The sequence below is a fragment of the Lytechinus variegatus genome, chromosome 3 (genome assembly GCF_018143015.1).
Source record: "Lytechinus variegatus isolate NC3 chromosome 3, Lvar_3.0, whole genome shotgun sequence".
NCBI lineage: Eukaryota > Metazoa > Echinodermata > Echinoidea > Temnopleuroida > Toxopneustidae > Lytechinus > Lytechinus variegatus.
The window spans coordinates 75109703-75126887 of NC_054742.1; the positions used below are offsets into that span (position 1 = coordinate 75109703).

At 37.5% G+C, this 17185-nt stretch overlaps 1 protein-coding gene across 3 annotated transcripts in view; it reads left to right on the forward strand.

Moving 5' to 3' along the window:
- The first annotated feature begins 1170 nt into the window (after positions 1-1170).
- The window catches only part of LOC121411934 (cytoplasmic dynein 1 intermediate chain 2-like), a 67681-nt gene continuing 51666 nt past the window's right edge, over positions 1171-17185 (forward strand). For all 3 annotated transcript variants that reach the window (XM_041604844.1, XM_041604842.1, XM_041604845.1), the window contains exons 1-2: positions 1171-1296; positions 15621-15740. In XM_041604844.1, the coding sequence (XP_041460778.1) occupies positions 15633-15740 (108 nt within the window). In that variant the 5' untranslated portion in view covers positions 1171-1296; positions 15621-15632. The remainder of the gene's footprint in view (positions 1297-15620; positions 15741-17185) is intronic.

Sequence of the window (17185 nt, forward strand, 5' to 3'; positions counted from 1 at the left end):
AATATGTTTTCAAAATCTTGATAAAGTAAACTTGAATCCTTCGAGTTTTTTTGTTGTTGTAAATTTGGCTCTGGAATGTTTTCGGGTACCCGAATTTCTTTCTCACAGTTTACAATAGTATTATTGTAGTCGTTAAATAAAGATTCACAGAAAGATGGTAAAAAACAGGTTGAACAAAACCATTCTTCATCCGGGCTCAAATATAGATTTGAATATATTTCCAAGCTTATTTCTTGACAGTGAATATGATACCATCTTTTCCAAGTGGAACAAAGAAGGCCGCACTGATTTGATTTTACTGGTTCTTCACAGTTTCCATATGGAAATTCAAATTTTGGGCCTGGGTTTGATTCACTATCACCAGACAATATTAAGAGAAGGAAAACAATGATTTTGGTCACTTCCGTATTCATTAATTCTATGGAAGGGATCCATTTGTTTTGAAAATAATAAAAGTACAATTTAAGACATATCGTTCTGAAGTTTAATTTTTCATAACAAGTCGTTTTGCAGGTAAAGTCGTGCATAAACACAGAACTCACCAGGTCAATCAATCTGTTATATAAATCAAAATTTCCCATTTCCATCTTTGCCATCATAGTATCATATTCTTCTATCAATCAATGTTTGATTTTGTATTGGGGAATTTTCTCTATCAATTGATCAACATCTTCTTTTTCCTGGGGTGGACTTGGCTTATAATAATAATAATAATAATAATGAGACTTGTAAAGCGCCAAATCCACTCTGTAGAGTGCTCAAGGCGCATAAAGAGCTAAGAGTTAAATAGCAAAGTTTTTAGAAGATTTTTGAAAGTTTCGACAGAGGTACCAGGTACATATTTTTATGTCTTCAGGAAGGCTATTCCACAAAGTGGGGCATGCAAAAGCAAATGATCTTTCCCCCAAGTTTTTGAAACTTTCGGAATGACATCCTTATGCAAGTGCTTATGCCTTTCAAGGCCCTATGTTTATATAGGGCCTTGATGCCTTTCAGAGTTATTTACTACCTGGAGTTATAGTTTAGTACGTATACTTTGATGCCTTTCAGAGTAACAATAGACATGCCTAGAGTACCTACATTATGTAGGTACTCTAGACATGCCTTTTATAAGGCGCCCTCTCGAGTTCTCATATCACAGCTCGAATTTCGATACATCCGTACGTACGTACTATGATCTTTGCCGTACTACTGGATCAGCGCTAGACAACTTACCGTATGTCCTCATCTGATTCTGACGTCTACTAGTAATATTTCGCAAGGACTTTAAAATTTAAAAAAAAGGCCAAGAAGAAGGTAAGAAGTTTGTTTCAGTTTGCTCATACCTTTGCTTATTTTACAGAGAATACCGGTACTGATGAAGGTATGCAATCAATTCATGTTAAATTTGATAAACAAGGTTGTTCGTTCGTTGTGCCCACTGCCTTGTGTGCCTTTGTGGGTCGTTTCCACACCCAAAATGAGCTCGTCGTACGGATCTCGTTGCCCAGGGCATCCGTGTGAAGTCAACTCTCAAGTTCTGGATTGATCACATACCACCCTCAGTTAATCTCCTTTATCCGAAGTCCTCACATTCTCCTGTAATCCGTTTCGCACTCATTGTGAGAGCCCAGCTACTCTCATCCACATATCTCACTCACTGTCGCCTCCACACATTGGGAAAGTCCTCCACTCGTATCTGCCCCCTTTGCGACTCATATGATGAGACAGTTGAACATTTTGTTGGATCTTGCTCCGCTCTTGACCACCTCCGCCAAGACTTCATACTCAGAGTAAAGGAGTGTCTCACTGACTTCCCACTTTATCTAGACGTGTATACTGCTGATGACCCACACCAATTCACCTGTGCTACCTTATTAACCCATCAACCTGGTCTCCCATCCGAAGTCAATACCTGTCTGCTCCTTAAATCTCTCTTTTTTCTACATAAAATGCATGGCTACCGTTCCAACCTGTTGCTGAACCTGTGATTTACCTGACTGGGAATTGTTCTATTTGAATCTTAGAATCTCCAGAACAGTGGAGGGATCACCTAAGAGAGAGAGAGAGGTACTCGTAGGCCTAAGGCTAAGGTCGAGCGTAGCCGTAGTGTAGGCGTAGTTGGGACCTTTCGCAATCCCCACCGACGCTAGTATTGGGTTCCCCTATCACAAAAGTTAACGCTTAGGGCCTAATCATACACTTGATTTTTAAGATTGATTGTATGGCCAAATCCTGGTTTTGGGAACCACTCGTCGATTTGTATACGGTACGCACACTTGTGCCTCCATTCACTTTGACTTTGTACACACAATTGTGTGTACAAAGTCAAAGTGAATGGAGGTGGAAATATGCATGGAACCGTGCGTGTGACCACTCCTAGACTCAGTCACACGCACGGTTCCCTATTTCCACCTCCATTCACTTTGTACACAAGTGCGCGTACACAAATTTACGAGTGGTTCCCAAAACCACGATTTGGCCGATTGTATATTATATTTATAGTCAATAGAATCAAATGTAGAAAACTGCTGTACAATCAATGCTAAGCTTTGTGTTCCGGGGGGGTAACTAACCCAGCCAGGGAACTGGTAAGCTCCTGCCCTGGTAAGCTCCTGGGCTCCCGCCCGCATAGAGGGCGGGAGCCCAGGAGCTTACCTTGTAATTGACCATACTCGAGGGCACTCACACATTGTACGAGGTTAGTATGTACTAACCTCGTACAATAGACCGTGTTTGACCCTGGATTTCGAAGTAGTCGGCAAACATCGCTTCATTGCTGAAGTAATATTTGCCGAAGCTCCTTCTCGCTACGCACCGGGGCTCTTGCCGGTAAGTAGCAATGTTTTCTTGAATATGAAAATAATAATAAAATAATAATCCGATAAAAAAAGCACATTTTGCTTACCTCGGCCTCGAAAGTGACTTCGCTTGTCTCTTCCACGGAAATACAAGGAAGCCCGTTGGTGGCGCTAATAATTTCACAACCTTGATTCAGCTCCTCGGTAATTTTATAACTGTATCTAAATTCTTTGAATGCGCAATCCTCATGATTAATTTACTAATTATGGGCACCAATTAATGAAATGCCTTCAAAAAACATAATTAATGATTATTATTGGTGATGATAACACTCATTTGCATTAATTCAAAAAGATGTCTGATAAAAAAAAATTAAAATAATATACGTGCCTGGAAAGAAACCAGCAGTACAAGCTTTGACGAACGTCAATAATACGTGTACGGTATACCAAAGTCTATACAATGAAAAGATTGGACACTTCACGGACTTTGCGTAATGCCTTGCGTCGATATGCGTGTAAAATAGTGTAGGTGCCTATTCTTTCACTTGTCGTGTCTTTGATATGAATATAAATCGCGCGCCCTCTTCAGGAGAAAATTGATATCAACGCTGACTGATTTCTATCTCCGTAAAATCTTCACTAAAGATCAAGAAAATATACGTATTTTTAGAAAGAAACTTCAAGGAGAAGTCACGGAAGGATCTAAATGATTCGGTAAGTGTCATAGCAGGATGTGGAATATTTATTTATACATATTATTTTATGTGGGCAAAAGTCCACTGTATTTTTGAAGTGTAGTTGTGTGTCACGTGCGTATGACTGATAATCCTTCGCTCGCGAGACGATATGAACCCATGGGTGACTCGAGGGTAATGTTGTTAGTTAGAGCAATTACGGGATCGGAGTTCGGTTCAGAAGTTTTGCTCCTAAAATCAAAATCGGTTCGGATATCGGATCGGAAGATATTAAAAAACAAAAAAATACATTAAAATTTGTATGTGGCCGGCACGTGAACAAATGCTGCATGCTACACTGATGGCAGAATTTGTTTTGATCTCCGACAAAAGCGGAGGAAAAAGATGATGATTTTTTTTGATCTCCGACATAATCGGAGGAAGGAAAAGAAGATAATGACGTTCCAGTGCGCAACACTACCGCCGATCAACGATAGGCCTCTTCTCTACAACATCGTGGTGATGGCAGAGTCAGTCCGTCGTGAACTTTTAGAGGTCGCATTACTTACCGAAAAGGACGCACTAATATCCAAAGTTGTTTCCGATGATATTCACCATCTCTACAACATCATAGTGATGGCGGAGGTAATCGTAAACTCTTAAAGGTCCATGACCTCCCGAAAAAGGCGCACTATTATCCAAATTTGATAAAGATGATATTCACCTTCTCTACAACATCGTAGTGATGGCGGAGGTAATCGTAAACTCTTAAAGGTTGCATGACCTCCCGAAAAAAACGCATTATTATCCAGAGTTGTTTACCATGATATTCACCTTCTCTACAACATCGTAGTGATGGCGGAGGTAATCGTAAATTCTTAGAAGGTCGCATGACCTCCCGAAAAAGACGCACTATTATCCAAAGTTGATAAAGATGATATTCACCTTCTCTACAACATCGTAGTGATGGCGGAGGTAATCGTAAACTCTTAAAGCAAGGCTCCACATTAACTTTTTTTGGTGGTGGCCCATTCGGGCCACCAAAACCTTCAAATAATTTTTTTTGGTGGCCCATTAGTAAAGTTTGGTGGCCCGAAAAATATAAAGAAAAACATTAATTTAAAATGAATAAAACAAATTGAAATATTCTGCAGTCACTAACACATACCACTATTCTTTGTACATCTTGTATGTAAATCGTGCTTGCTGTTATTTTACTTTGCTTATTTTGTGGTAATATATAAATTGTTCTATCATTGTAAATATGAAATGATTGAAAGAGAATAAGAGAATTGTATTGTTCCCAGGTTGTGGACTTTTAATCTCCGTATCGACACACACTCATAATGGTAAAGTAAATAAATAGTGCATATAGCAAACTCAGATAGATTTACAAAACAATTATTTTTCCTTTTTGATCATAAAACCTAGATTATGCAGGCCCCAAGTCCAGTTTATTTTCTCTTTTCCAGCATATTATAGCAGGAGAAAATCACAGAAAAATATGCTGCAGAATTAGAACAATGTGTAAAAGGGGGAAATAAACAAAAATCATTTTTAGAATAGTATACTGAAAAAAGAAATCAAAAATTGTAAAAAATGAATAAGTGAAATAAAACAAAAGAAAAAATGAAGAAAGAAAAAACAAAGAACAGGAAAAAACATTTGAGAAAAAACAAAAGAAAATGTAAGAAAAATGAATAAGACAAAATTATCAAAATGGGGAAAATTATTATTATTATTCAGTAGAAACATGTTCTTTAATCAGGCATATTCAGTGGGAAGGGGTATTAATGGTTTAATCACTGTAAAAAAAAATGAAAGAAAAAAAATGAGAAAACGGCAAAAATTATCTGGAAAAAACAGTGAGAAAATTCCTTCCCGATATTTGACAAAATGATGGAAAAATTCACATTTCATATCAATGAAATGCCTTCCCAAAGTATTTACTTCCTTAAGAGTGGTTTAAGAAGTCATTTGTAAACAAGAAAGAAAGAAGCTGCCTATTTATTTTTGGCTAGAAGAGACACAGCTTCGAAATAAACCAAATATCAACATACATACAAATGCACATACGGGACTGTGATGTACTCACCTATGTGTTTTATGTGTATTAATGCATTTGGAAATCGGTCTTTTTGAGTCAAAAGAGAGGTCATAATTCCTCCTTTTAATGCTTGCAGATAATCAGGTTTCAGTAATACGGACTGTAGAAAGGCATTTCATTGGTGTAAAATGTGACTTTGACGTAGATTTTCAGAGTTCTGGGGAAGTTTTCTTAGCAGTAACATTTCGTATCGCAGCTCCCTGAGTCTGAATAGTCTGCTCGCGCACAGCTAGCTGCAGTGGTTTCATGCACGCAAAGCTCAGCCAGACAGCCGGCATGGCCGGCTGAATAATATAAGTTACTGTATGCTACATGTAGCGGTAGGCCTACGTACTGTCATGACTATGCAATCTTTGTGTGTGTGTATTTGTGTGTAGATTAACAAAAAAGGCGCATGACGAATTGGCTTGCAATTTGAACTGTAGAAAGTTGATAAATACATGCAAAATCGGGAGAAAAATTGCGCTACTTTGAAAATTATTGGTTGCCCGATTCGGGCCACCAAAACTTAACATTTTTTCAATAATGGTTGCCCGAAATGAGTTTTTGGTGGCCCCGGGCCACCGCTAATGTCGAGCCTTGCTTAAAGGTCGCATGACCTCTAGAAAAAAACGCATTATTATCCAGAGTTGTTTACCATGATATTCACCTTCTCTACAACATCGTAGTGATGGCGGAGGTAAACTTTAACTCTTAAAGGTCGCATGACCTCCCGAAAAAGACGCACTATTATCCAAAGTTGTTTACCATGATATTCACCTTCTCTACAACATCGTAGTGATGGTGGAGGTAATCATAAACTCTTAAAAGCCGCATGACCTTTCGAAAAAGACGCACTACTATCCAAAGTTGTTTCGGATGATATTCACCTTCTCTTCAACATCGTAGAGATGGCAGAGGTAATCGTAAACTCTTAAAGGTTGCATGACCTCTATAAAAAGACGCATTATTATCCAGAGTTGTTTACCATGATATTCACCTTCTCTACAACATCGTAGTGATGGCGGAGGTAATCGTAAACTCCTAAAGGTCGCATGACCTCTAGAAAAAGACACCAGTATTATCCAGAGTTGTTTACCATGATATTCACCTTCTCTACAACATCGTAGTGATGGCGGAGGTAATCGTAAACTCCTAAAGGTCGCATGACCTCTAGAAAAAGACACCAGTATTATCCAGAGTTGTTTAACATGATATTCACCTTCTCTACAACATCGTAGTGATGGCGGAGGTAATCGTAAAGTCTTAAAGGTCGCATGACCTCCCGAAAAAGACGTATTATTATCCGGAGTTGTTTACCCTGATATTCACCTTCTCTTCAACATCGTAGTGATGGCGGAGGTAATTGTAAAGTCTTAGAGGACGCATAGTCAGATGGTCGTAAATATTACCGCGCATGTCAGCGTGCTCAACTAAATCTTATTTGCCTCTGCTTAAAGGACAAGTCCACTCCATCAAAAAGTTGATTTGAATAAAAAGAGAAAAAATCAACAAGCATAACACTGAAAATTTCATCAAAATCGGATGTGAAATAAGAAAGTTATGACATTTCAAAATTTCGCTTATTTTTAGCAAAATAGTTATATGAACGAGCCAGTTACATGCAAATGAGAGAGTCGATGACATCACTCACTATTTCTTTTGTATTTTATTATATGAAATATGAAATATTTGTATTTTCTTGTCATTTTCATGTGAAATGAAGTTTCATTCCTCCCTGAACACGTGGAATTCCATTATTTTTACATTTTGTGCTTCAGGCAAGGAGGTCCTAATCATCAAATTCGTAAAAATTGAAATATTGTATAATTAAAACAATAAAAAAATAAAAGAAATAGTGAGTGAGTGACATCATCGACTCTCTTATTTGGATGTAACTGGCTCGTTCATATAACTATTTTGTTAAAAATAAGCGAAACTTTGAAATATCATAACTTTCTTATTTTACATCCGATTTTGATGAAATTTTCAGCATTGTGCTTGTCTGATTTTTCTCTATTGATTCAAATCAACATTTTTCTGAGGTGGACTTGACCTTTAAGATCAAAACATATTATCGTCTTCTTGTTCTTTTTCTTCTTCCTCCATTTTTGTCGGAGATCAAAACAAATTATCACCAATTATCATCATCATCTTTTTGTTCTTCCCCGATTATGTTGGAGATCAAAACAAATCATCTCCTCCACCCCCTTTCCGCTAATATCAGAGATAAAAACAAATCATAATTTTCTTCTCTTTTATCTTCTTTTCCTTCCACCGCTTTTGTCCGAGATCATATTAATCACCAGCGCATTTTGACGGCAAACATGTCGCCACATGTTTTTTTGTCTTGTTATATTTTGGTTTTTCTGATCCAATTTTTTTCTCCACTGGTCAGAAATCGGAGTTCGAAAAATGTAAAAAAAAAAGGGGGAAATCGGATCGGGAATTGGAATAAAAATCGGTTACAACTAAGCTTTTTCGGTATACCGGTATTAGTAATACCGTTCGGTATGAACGTCATACCAGTATGGATACCGCCGTTAAAATTTCAATACCGAAATACCGTCATAACGAAAGTTGAAAATATCATACCGGTATTTTGTTCTGTATTGTTGTCTATGGGTGTTTTTACAGTAAAATGAACCCAAAACAATAAGTTGTTTGGCTCTCTCAACGTACGTATTTTATGAAATCAGAGTCCGATAATCTAACCTCAAAATGAATACATCGCCCCTGAACTATGTCTGAGCTCCGCTCGCCCCTTCAAAGGCCTCGGCCCCACCGCTAGTGTATGTCAGCTCCACGGCATGCCCTTGTGTACACAGCTACAGTAAACAACGAAGCCGATCGAGATGGGGAGCATTTCATTAAGAGTTTTTCCGTGGTTTCAACAACAGATTTGCTTTCCACCAATCACATGCTAGGGTTTGTCATAGCTTGTAACATCCCTCTACTTAAATCACGGACAAAACTCTTCTTGAAACACTCCCTAGCCTAGCCAGCCTTTTGACCACGTGGTGTAATGCGGCTTCAACAAAGTATCAGCCCTGGGGCGTTGACAGACAAACCACAGGGATTAACACTTGTTTTTTTCTTTATGCATTTTTTTCTCGGACTGCTACATGTAACTTGAATGGGATTTCCACTGAGTTTTTTTTTTTGGGGGGGGGGGTGCTGGGCATTGTCAGACAAACCACAAGGATTAACACCTTTTTTTTTCTTTATGCAAGTTTTTTTTTTCTCGGGCTGCATTAATTGTTTCAATTATGACAAGTTTACTTTTATACTATAAGCCTTCTACAAAAGTCGTCTGACCCCCCCCCAAAAAAAATAGATATATGAAGACAAAAATAAATTAAAAATTTAAATTAAAAAAAGACAGCAAATCTTGAAAACAAGAAAAAATGTTATGCCATCCCTCATGGTTTATTTTGAAAATGATCTGCGAAGTGATTGTGAATGGAAGGAAAAAATGGCTGGGAATGTATTGTTTGTGTCATTCGTGATGGGTAGGCCCGTTTCGGGTACACGTGTACACGCACGGTCAAGTCAGTGCACGTGTACTATATTCCATCACCGTGTACACGGTAGCATATGCATAAAGCTTGCATGGGACTGTAAAGTCAGTGAACAAGCTCACAGCCTCACATTAAATCTCAGTTCTCAGACATTGCACATGTTTTAATCACTAATATATCAACATATTTCAATCAACCTAGAGTGAGTTTACTCCACAATCGCCGATTTAATCCACATTCATTTTGTTTACCAAGAAATGGGTCTGCTCCGGTCTTGAAAGCTCGAAAGCGCTGCTCAATCACACTCAGAGCCAATTTGAGAATCACCAATTGTGACAGTGATCATTGCTACAACTTACGTGTTATACGCTTGTACACATGTGCTACAAGCCTACAAACAAACGATCCTCAAATTGGCAATAAAATAATGAAAATCAATCGATAACTTCGGTTACACTTAATTCTGCAGCGATCTGTGCATGCATGTACGGTACAGTATACAAAATGCGCATCCAACGAACGTCGGCGCTAGCTACGGCCTGCTTTGATTTTATTTTGCATTCCTTATTAATTTAATGCGCTGCTAAGCTGAGTAAACTTTTTAATTGCACCAATTTTTGCGGATTGATACTTCTAACTTCTCAGGTAAGCTTTAAAACCGTGACTTAGGCTATAAAGACCCCTTTTTATGTTGCATTGACATGTTGATGCTGATCCGTGTCGACACTGAAAACAACTTGCTCTCACGGTGTTTACAACATGTACACGACCAAAAAACATGCCATGTACATGTGCATCAAAATTGGACTTTCAAAACGGGCCTAGTGATGGGCGATGTATCCTTTTCGTGCATGTGCGATCATGAATATAATAAAGTAAATAAACTATTGGATTGATTGTAATTCAAATTTATGACGGACTGGTGGCGTGATAAGATGATGATCAACTCAATTTTGATAATGTGTGAAAGATAGAATTGACATTAATTATTAAAATGAAAGAGAATTGATGACCAAGACTGGGGGGGGGGGCAGAGAAGAGAGAAATAGAAGAAAAAAAAGAGGGAAGATCGAGACTCGGAGAAGAGGAGGATGTTGACTGTTTGTGGTAAGAGAGGGGTGGTGATGGGGAGAGTTGGGCCGATGGGATAGAGACAGTGAGGAATTAAGGGGCTGGGGAGATAAAGAAAAACAAAATCAAGAAACAAAGAGTGAGAAAGAGGCGGCCGGGGGATAAGAAGTCAAGGGGGAGGGTTTTAGACAACATGTAGAGATTCACAAGAGGGAGAAAACATGGCCTGCATGGTATAGCTAAAGGGGGGGGGTTCAAAACAATGGACATAAGAAATGTTATTACGAGACGTCAAAATTTGAGGTCAATAAACTTTGAACCTTCGACGAACACGTGTTGATGTGAGTGGTAAACCAAAAAGGGAGAATCCGAATGTGAATGAGTGGGGCCAGATAGGTGAAGGGAAATTCACGCAAATCTCCTGGGAATTTGGTGCATAGAACTTCGGGCATGTACACGCGTTTAGCAAAGTAAGTAGCAGTGAGTAGGTGCGGTATAGCATTTGGTAACTTGACTTGATGTAATTGATTTCAGCAAGGAGATAGGATTAATCAACTGTACCACGTGCTTGCTGAGATAATTTCGTGCACATGCACAGTTAACTCCCTCTCAGTGGAGAGAGCATGATCATATAAGTTTTGGTATAGAAAGTAACATGAAAATATTTTTTGAGAAAGTTTCTGTCAATGAGAACGGCCCATGCTGAGCATTCCTCAGCTGACCGCAAGTATCCACTGTTTATGGAGGCCATATGAGGGCTAAAGAAACATTGGACACTGTTTGCACATTAAATTGGGAATTTACTCGGTATTAGTCGGTATACCGGTATTGAAGCAATTAGTAATACTGGGATTAAAAATATCAATACCGAAAATAATAATAATAATAATAATAGGCATTTATATAGCGCCATCTATCTAGAAATATTCTATTCCGAGGCGCACAAGAAAAGAAAGAGAAAGTTTGGATGAGTGTCAAAGTGCCAATAACTAATACTGTTAGAAAAGATAAGATTTCAGTTTTGATTTAAAGGTCTCCAGTGATTGTATAATTCTTAAATTTAATGGCAAATTATTCCAGAGAGAAGGTGCTGAGGCAGAGAAAGCTCGTGCACCATATGCAACACGTGTCTTGGGAGTCTTAAGAAGTTGCTGGTGTGATGATCTCAGGCTTCTAGCTGAAAAAGCTTAGTTACAACATTACTCACGGGACTAGCATGAAGTATGGTCAATATAATTCTCTGAATAAATAGTTCAAACAGAAATTAAGCACTTACCATGATTATATGGATGAAGGTCCAATGAGTGGCAGTTTCCTGACATCTGGGCACAAACTGGAACCTCAAAAAAACGAAAAGTACTCTCCTTCTACCGTAGTCTCGATCGGCCATTTTGTTACGATTCATAACAAAAATAGTAATTTCAAGGAATTATGGAAAAAAGAAGGCCGTTTCAATGATTTAAAAATGTAAAATGTGAAATTTTAGCAATTTTTTTTTCAATTTTTTTTAATTTTATTTTTTTTAGCAGGAGCGCATATGACATCTTGTAAACGTATTGACGTGTCCCAGGCCTAGTTTCACCACAGATTAATTAATAGCTAACACAGCTATTGCATATATATACAGTGTTAAAAAAAAAAATCTACAATTTATCATACATGTATTGCGTTGAATTGATTTGAGCTCCTCATGGAGAGCAATTCTGAGGAGCTCAATTGAGCTCCTCAAAAAAATAAGGAGGGCGATTTATTGAGCTTCACAAAATTTAAAACGTGAAGGACTGCTGTTTGCACATTTGTCGCATCTCATATGGGGTGCGCTAGCGCAAACCGGAACTACTTTCTATTTTTTTTTTCAAGTGAGGGAAAAGAAATGTTTATATTTCGTAAACGAAGAATCATCGAGAAATCAAGGAGTACCAAAAGGTAAAAACGTTAATGTCCCCTGGGGGCATGAAGTACAATTATGCCAACCTTGTTATATATGAGTGAAGCCTGCGTGAACATCACTCGCGGTAGATCTAACGGCATAATCGTGATATAGTCCCTAAATAAAAAAATGGGGATTATTAGAATCACACCTACCAGAATGCATGAAAATCACTTACTTTCTCCAGAACACATTATCATTATTATTATTTTATCATAATTATCATTTTATCATAATTATAATTATTACTTTAGTGTTATTTTATCATAATTATCAATATTATAGTTATTATTATTACTATCATCATCATACATCATTATTATACTTAATATCTCACTAAAAAAGCCGCTGAGCAGCTTGTTCATGCGTTTGTTACTTCTCGCATTGATTGTTGTAACTCTTTGTTGTACGGCATTCCCTTGTCTCAAGTAAAGAGGCTCCAACTTGTTCAGAATGCCGCTGCACGTCTAGTTACCTATACGCGGAGGTCTTCCCATATCACACCAGTCCTTAAGTCCCTTCATTGGCTTCCTGTTCAACATCGTATCACCTATAAAATTCTTCTGATAGTATATCGTGCGCTGACCTTCTCATCACCAGAATACATCTCATCTCTTCTTGATTTTCGAAAACCTGGTCGCTCTGGTCTTCGCTCTTCTAAGACTTCTTCTCTCGATTTCTATATTCCCAAAACCAGACGGTCATGGGGAGATCGTGCATTTGCATCAGCAGCTCCCCGTCTATGGAACAATCTTCCAACTAAACTAAAAGACTGTAGATCAGTAGAACATTTCAAGGCCAGTTTAAAAACTTATCTAATGGCCAAATTGTAAGTTGTACCAGTAGTGAGTTAAGTTTATTGTAAGCGCCTTGAGCACCCCTAATAGGGTGGATATGTTTGCGCATTATAAATGTCTTATTATTATTATTATTATTATTAGCTGGCATGTTCCGTATAGGGCCTTGTTGAAATAAAGGTGTTAATTTTGCATCCCAAATCTGATGTGGTAATTTCTCCCTTTTTATCGTTGATTATTCTTTATCATTGAAAATGTGCTCCTTCCATCCAGTCCATTCTTTGTATTTCATTTCTTCTTCTTTACAATGGTACCAAATTCATGAAATTCGATGCACAATTAGAGCAGCAATGACCGAATGAAAAGAGGTGTTTTGGTTCGCATCAAGCTCATTAAATACACAAAACATCTGAAGTCATGAATATCACTTGGATGAAAGAAGCCACTTTCTTGGGACCTGCAGTCTGACTGTGGCTGATTTTCATCAACATGCATCAAACATATAAATACAATGAATTGGGCTTTGAAAATACCTGGTGTGCGTGGCTCTCGTGTGGGAAGGACGTGTGCTTACATCCCTCCGCGTTTTTAAGTTTTTTAAACCTTTGATTTGGATTTTTATCGTATTTTTAATAAAGCAATCTGTCAAGCAATATCTTAAAAGCATATCAAAAGCTTGTGTATAGTAATTTTTATAAAAAGAACATTTTTGAGGCGAAATTCTTCAGTTTTCTTTTCATTGTCACAGAAATAATAATTCTGGGTGATATTCAACATTTATTGAAAGTTTCACATGATTTATTCTATAGAGATGTCCTACATGTACTGCTTTTGTAATTCATTAAAAAAAGTTGGTTCTGTAGCATTCAGTCAATAGCAGGGATGGGAAGATTTCTTCCCGATCTGGTGGCCTAGATATCTGCTCTGTAGTCATGATAGTGCTGTCACTGCTGTGGATGAGTGAGTGTGTGTGCAGTGTGATTGAGGCTGGGATATGCACATCGTGGATCCAACGTTCTCGCCAGGTACATTCTGACAGTTTGCGGCGCAAAGCAACACAAGCCGCATAGCGGCCTCGGTGTGGTAGCTATCGAAAATATCAATATCGACGAGCTTAGATTGCTGCTAAATGCAACACTATTTATTTAATGATTTTCCAGCCACACAGCCGTAACAGATGCACGAATTGCGATTGAAGCAGAAAATTAAGGCATTACTGATAACTTCAAAAAGGTCAAACTCAAGTCAAGTCTCGGGCAGTTCCACGGTTACGGAGTGACATTCAGAAGCAACTTATTTGCATTCAAACAAAGATATCACCCATATATTAAAATAGTTATTTGCAAAGAAATGATATCCGACAGTAGTTGGTGAAACCCACTTTTCAAAATAAAAGAATTCATTATTTTGATCCACTGAATTAATGAGATATGAATATTCATAATCATGGTTACGGAGTGACACAAAATGGACATGCATATTTGAGGAGGAAAATATTTATTGCTCAAACTCTGAATTTTTAATTGCTATCATAATCTTGATTTATTGATTGGATTCTATGTTGTTCTAGCTTTAATATGCTGCATTGCATTAAAGAATTGAAATATTATTTCATTAATTGTGACTTAAAACGTACACCCATACCCGGTTACGGAGTGACGGTTAGTCGGTTACGGAGTGGCATGAGAAATATCCATTCCCAGACAGCATATAATGAACTTATAATTTTAAAATTTTGTTTGATTTGATGTAAAATGGAGACATTTAAGATTATCCAAAAGAAAATTTCACAAAACAAGCAATAGTTTTCTGTTAAATTGAAATTAAGTAAAAACAAGATAAGTAGTCCCATGTATAGAATTTCTTGTATGGTTCGGATTCTCCTACAAGGAGATTTGTAAGAAAAAAAATTGTGGCTGATTATGCTCCCCTTTTGTATATTCCATATGAGTTTTGATAGAAAAATTTGATCAAAATTTGAAATAGAGCCAATATAAATTTTGGGAAAATGTCCACTTTTGCTTGGAACTGCCCTCTAAAGTCAATCTCATTTCATACTTACAGTTTATAGTTTTATGATATTGATAAACTTATTCCCTACTTTCCAATGTCTAGATCGCTACATCCTTAGAAAGTGCTATTGATTTTGTGAATGCGTGGAATAAGTGGAAAGGAAGCCACAGAAAAATGGAACCCTAAAAATTTTCACCAGAATTGATTTTGGTGCCCCTGAAAGAATTTTTTCTTGACAGACCTACACTTTGATAATGATGTGCTGGAGTAGGTTGCACTCCGAATGCCTGCTTGTCATTTTTAGGTAATTTGCCTTGGTGCCCTTTGACCAGAATAAAAGTTGCCTTCATGCCCTTTAGAATGGCAGTGATGCCCCTTGAAATTTTGTGGCACCCAAGGCAACTTTGCCCCAAGCTTAAAGTGCCCTTTTAAAAATGGCCTTGCCCCTCTCAATTCTTAATTTAAGCCCTGGTCAATATGATATGAATGATGTCTTTGTGAATAATTATTCTGTTTTCAAAGTTAGCATTGCTGCTATATTGCTGCTATATTGAAGTTGTTGTTTCATCATGACTTTATTCAAGTTCAAAGACAATGATGTACATAAAGAGACCAGGTCCACCGTTTCCATTCTAAACAAATGGCAGGTCAATACATATGCAAGCAAGACTGCCAGAGGCACTCCACTTGTTTACCTGAATGGTACTCTAATTTAATAATTCTTTTTAATTTTGTATCTTCACAGTCGCGATTCATCATGTCGGAGAGGACGAAAGTGACCAAGGCAGAGCTCGAAAGAAAGAGGCTACGCCTTCAACAGATCAGAGAGGACAAGAAACGCAGAGAAGATGATAAAAAGAAAGAGGTCATGACAAGGATTATTGATTTTGTTCAGTTGAATGTTCGGGAGTCGTGCATGTAGCTAAGTCAGTAGATCATTAGTCTTTTATTCTGCTAACAAAGTCATAAAAGTTGATGCACCGATTAGGCCTGAGAGTAAACATTGATCGACTGGTTCGAATGGCTTGCTGCCGATCACTAGTCAATTAGCTAAATTTATACTGTTCGAATGTAGGTGCTGCTTATTATCAAATAATGAATCACCTAGATCGCAACTCTCTTCCAATTAATCATTCATCCTACGGACAGTATCACATTACTGAAACCACATTGTTCAGAATTAAGAGTGATATTCTCATGGTAATGGTGGGAAGTCACCTTATTTCTTATGTTAGACCTTAGGAGCGCATTCAATACTATTATTGATCATACTCATTTATTGTATCCACTAAACATACACTTTGGCATTAAGGATGTTGTACTTGATTGGATAAAATCATATTTAACTGGCAGATGTCAACTGATCAAAATTGATGAAACTTTCGGAAATTTTCTCTTGGCCCTCTACCGTTCTCTCTATGCACATTTCAAATATCCATAGTAGATTTCTTAAAATATCTTGCCATTGCTATGGAGATGACACACAGTTTTATCTGTCTTTCACACCAGACTTACATTACTTAGCAGCAGAGCACCTCTCTTCTGGAAGAATGTGTTTGATATTAATGAATGCTGCATAACTAACTCATGCTAAATATAAACAGTAAAACAAAATTGCTAGTTATCCGTACATCTAAACAAATGAATAAGCTGCATTTTGACGGATATCAGTTGGCAGTTCAGTCATAGAACCAAATTCTAACACAAGAAATGTTGGAGTATTTATTTGATTATGAAAACACATATTTCCAATGTGTGTATTAATCGTCATTTCATATGATATACAAATAGATGTATATACTTTGATGATGAAAGCATAAAAACAATTTTCCATGCAAGTACATGTATTTTTATTAAGCTAGGCAATTTCAACAGTTTGCTGTGTGGACTCCCCTTGTCTCAAATTGGGCGTCTTCAGTGACTTCAGAACACATACATTGCACGACTGATTTGTAATCAACCTAGATTTTAAGGATCACCCCTGTCTTAAAAGATCTGCACTGGCTTCCACTTTGCCGACGAATATCATTTAAGATATTGGTATTGGTATGGGCACTAAGTGGCCAAGCGCTTAGCTATATTTCTGAGCTTTTACAAAGAAAAGTTCACAGACACACTCGCAATTCTCACGATTATTTGCTCCTTCACATCCCCACTTGTAATACAAAGATAACTTGAGGAGATCATGCTTTCACCTGCACAGCCCCAAAATTATGGAATGGCCTGACATATATGTAATTAGATCCTCTCCAAGAGTAGAAATGTTCAAGCTTAGACTAAAAATCTATCCTTTCCATCAGTGTCTATATA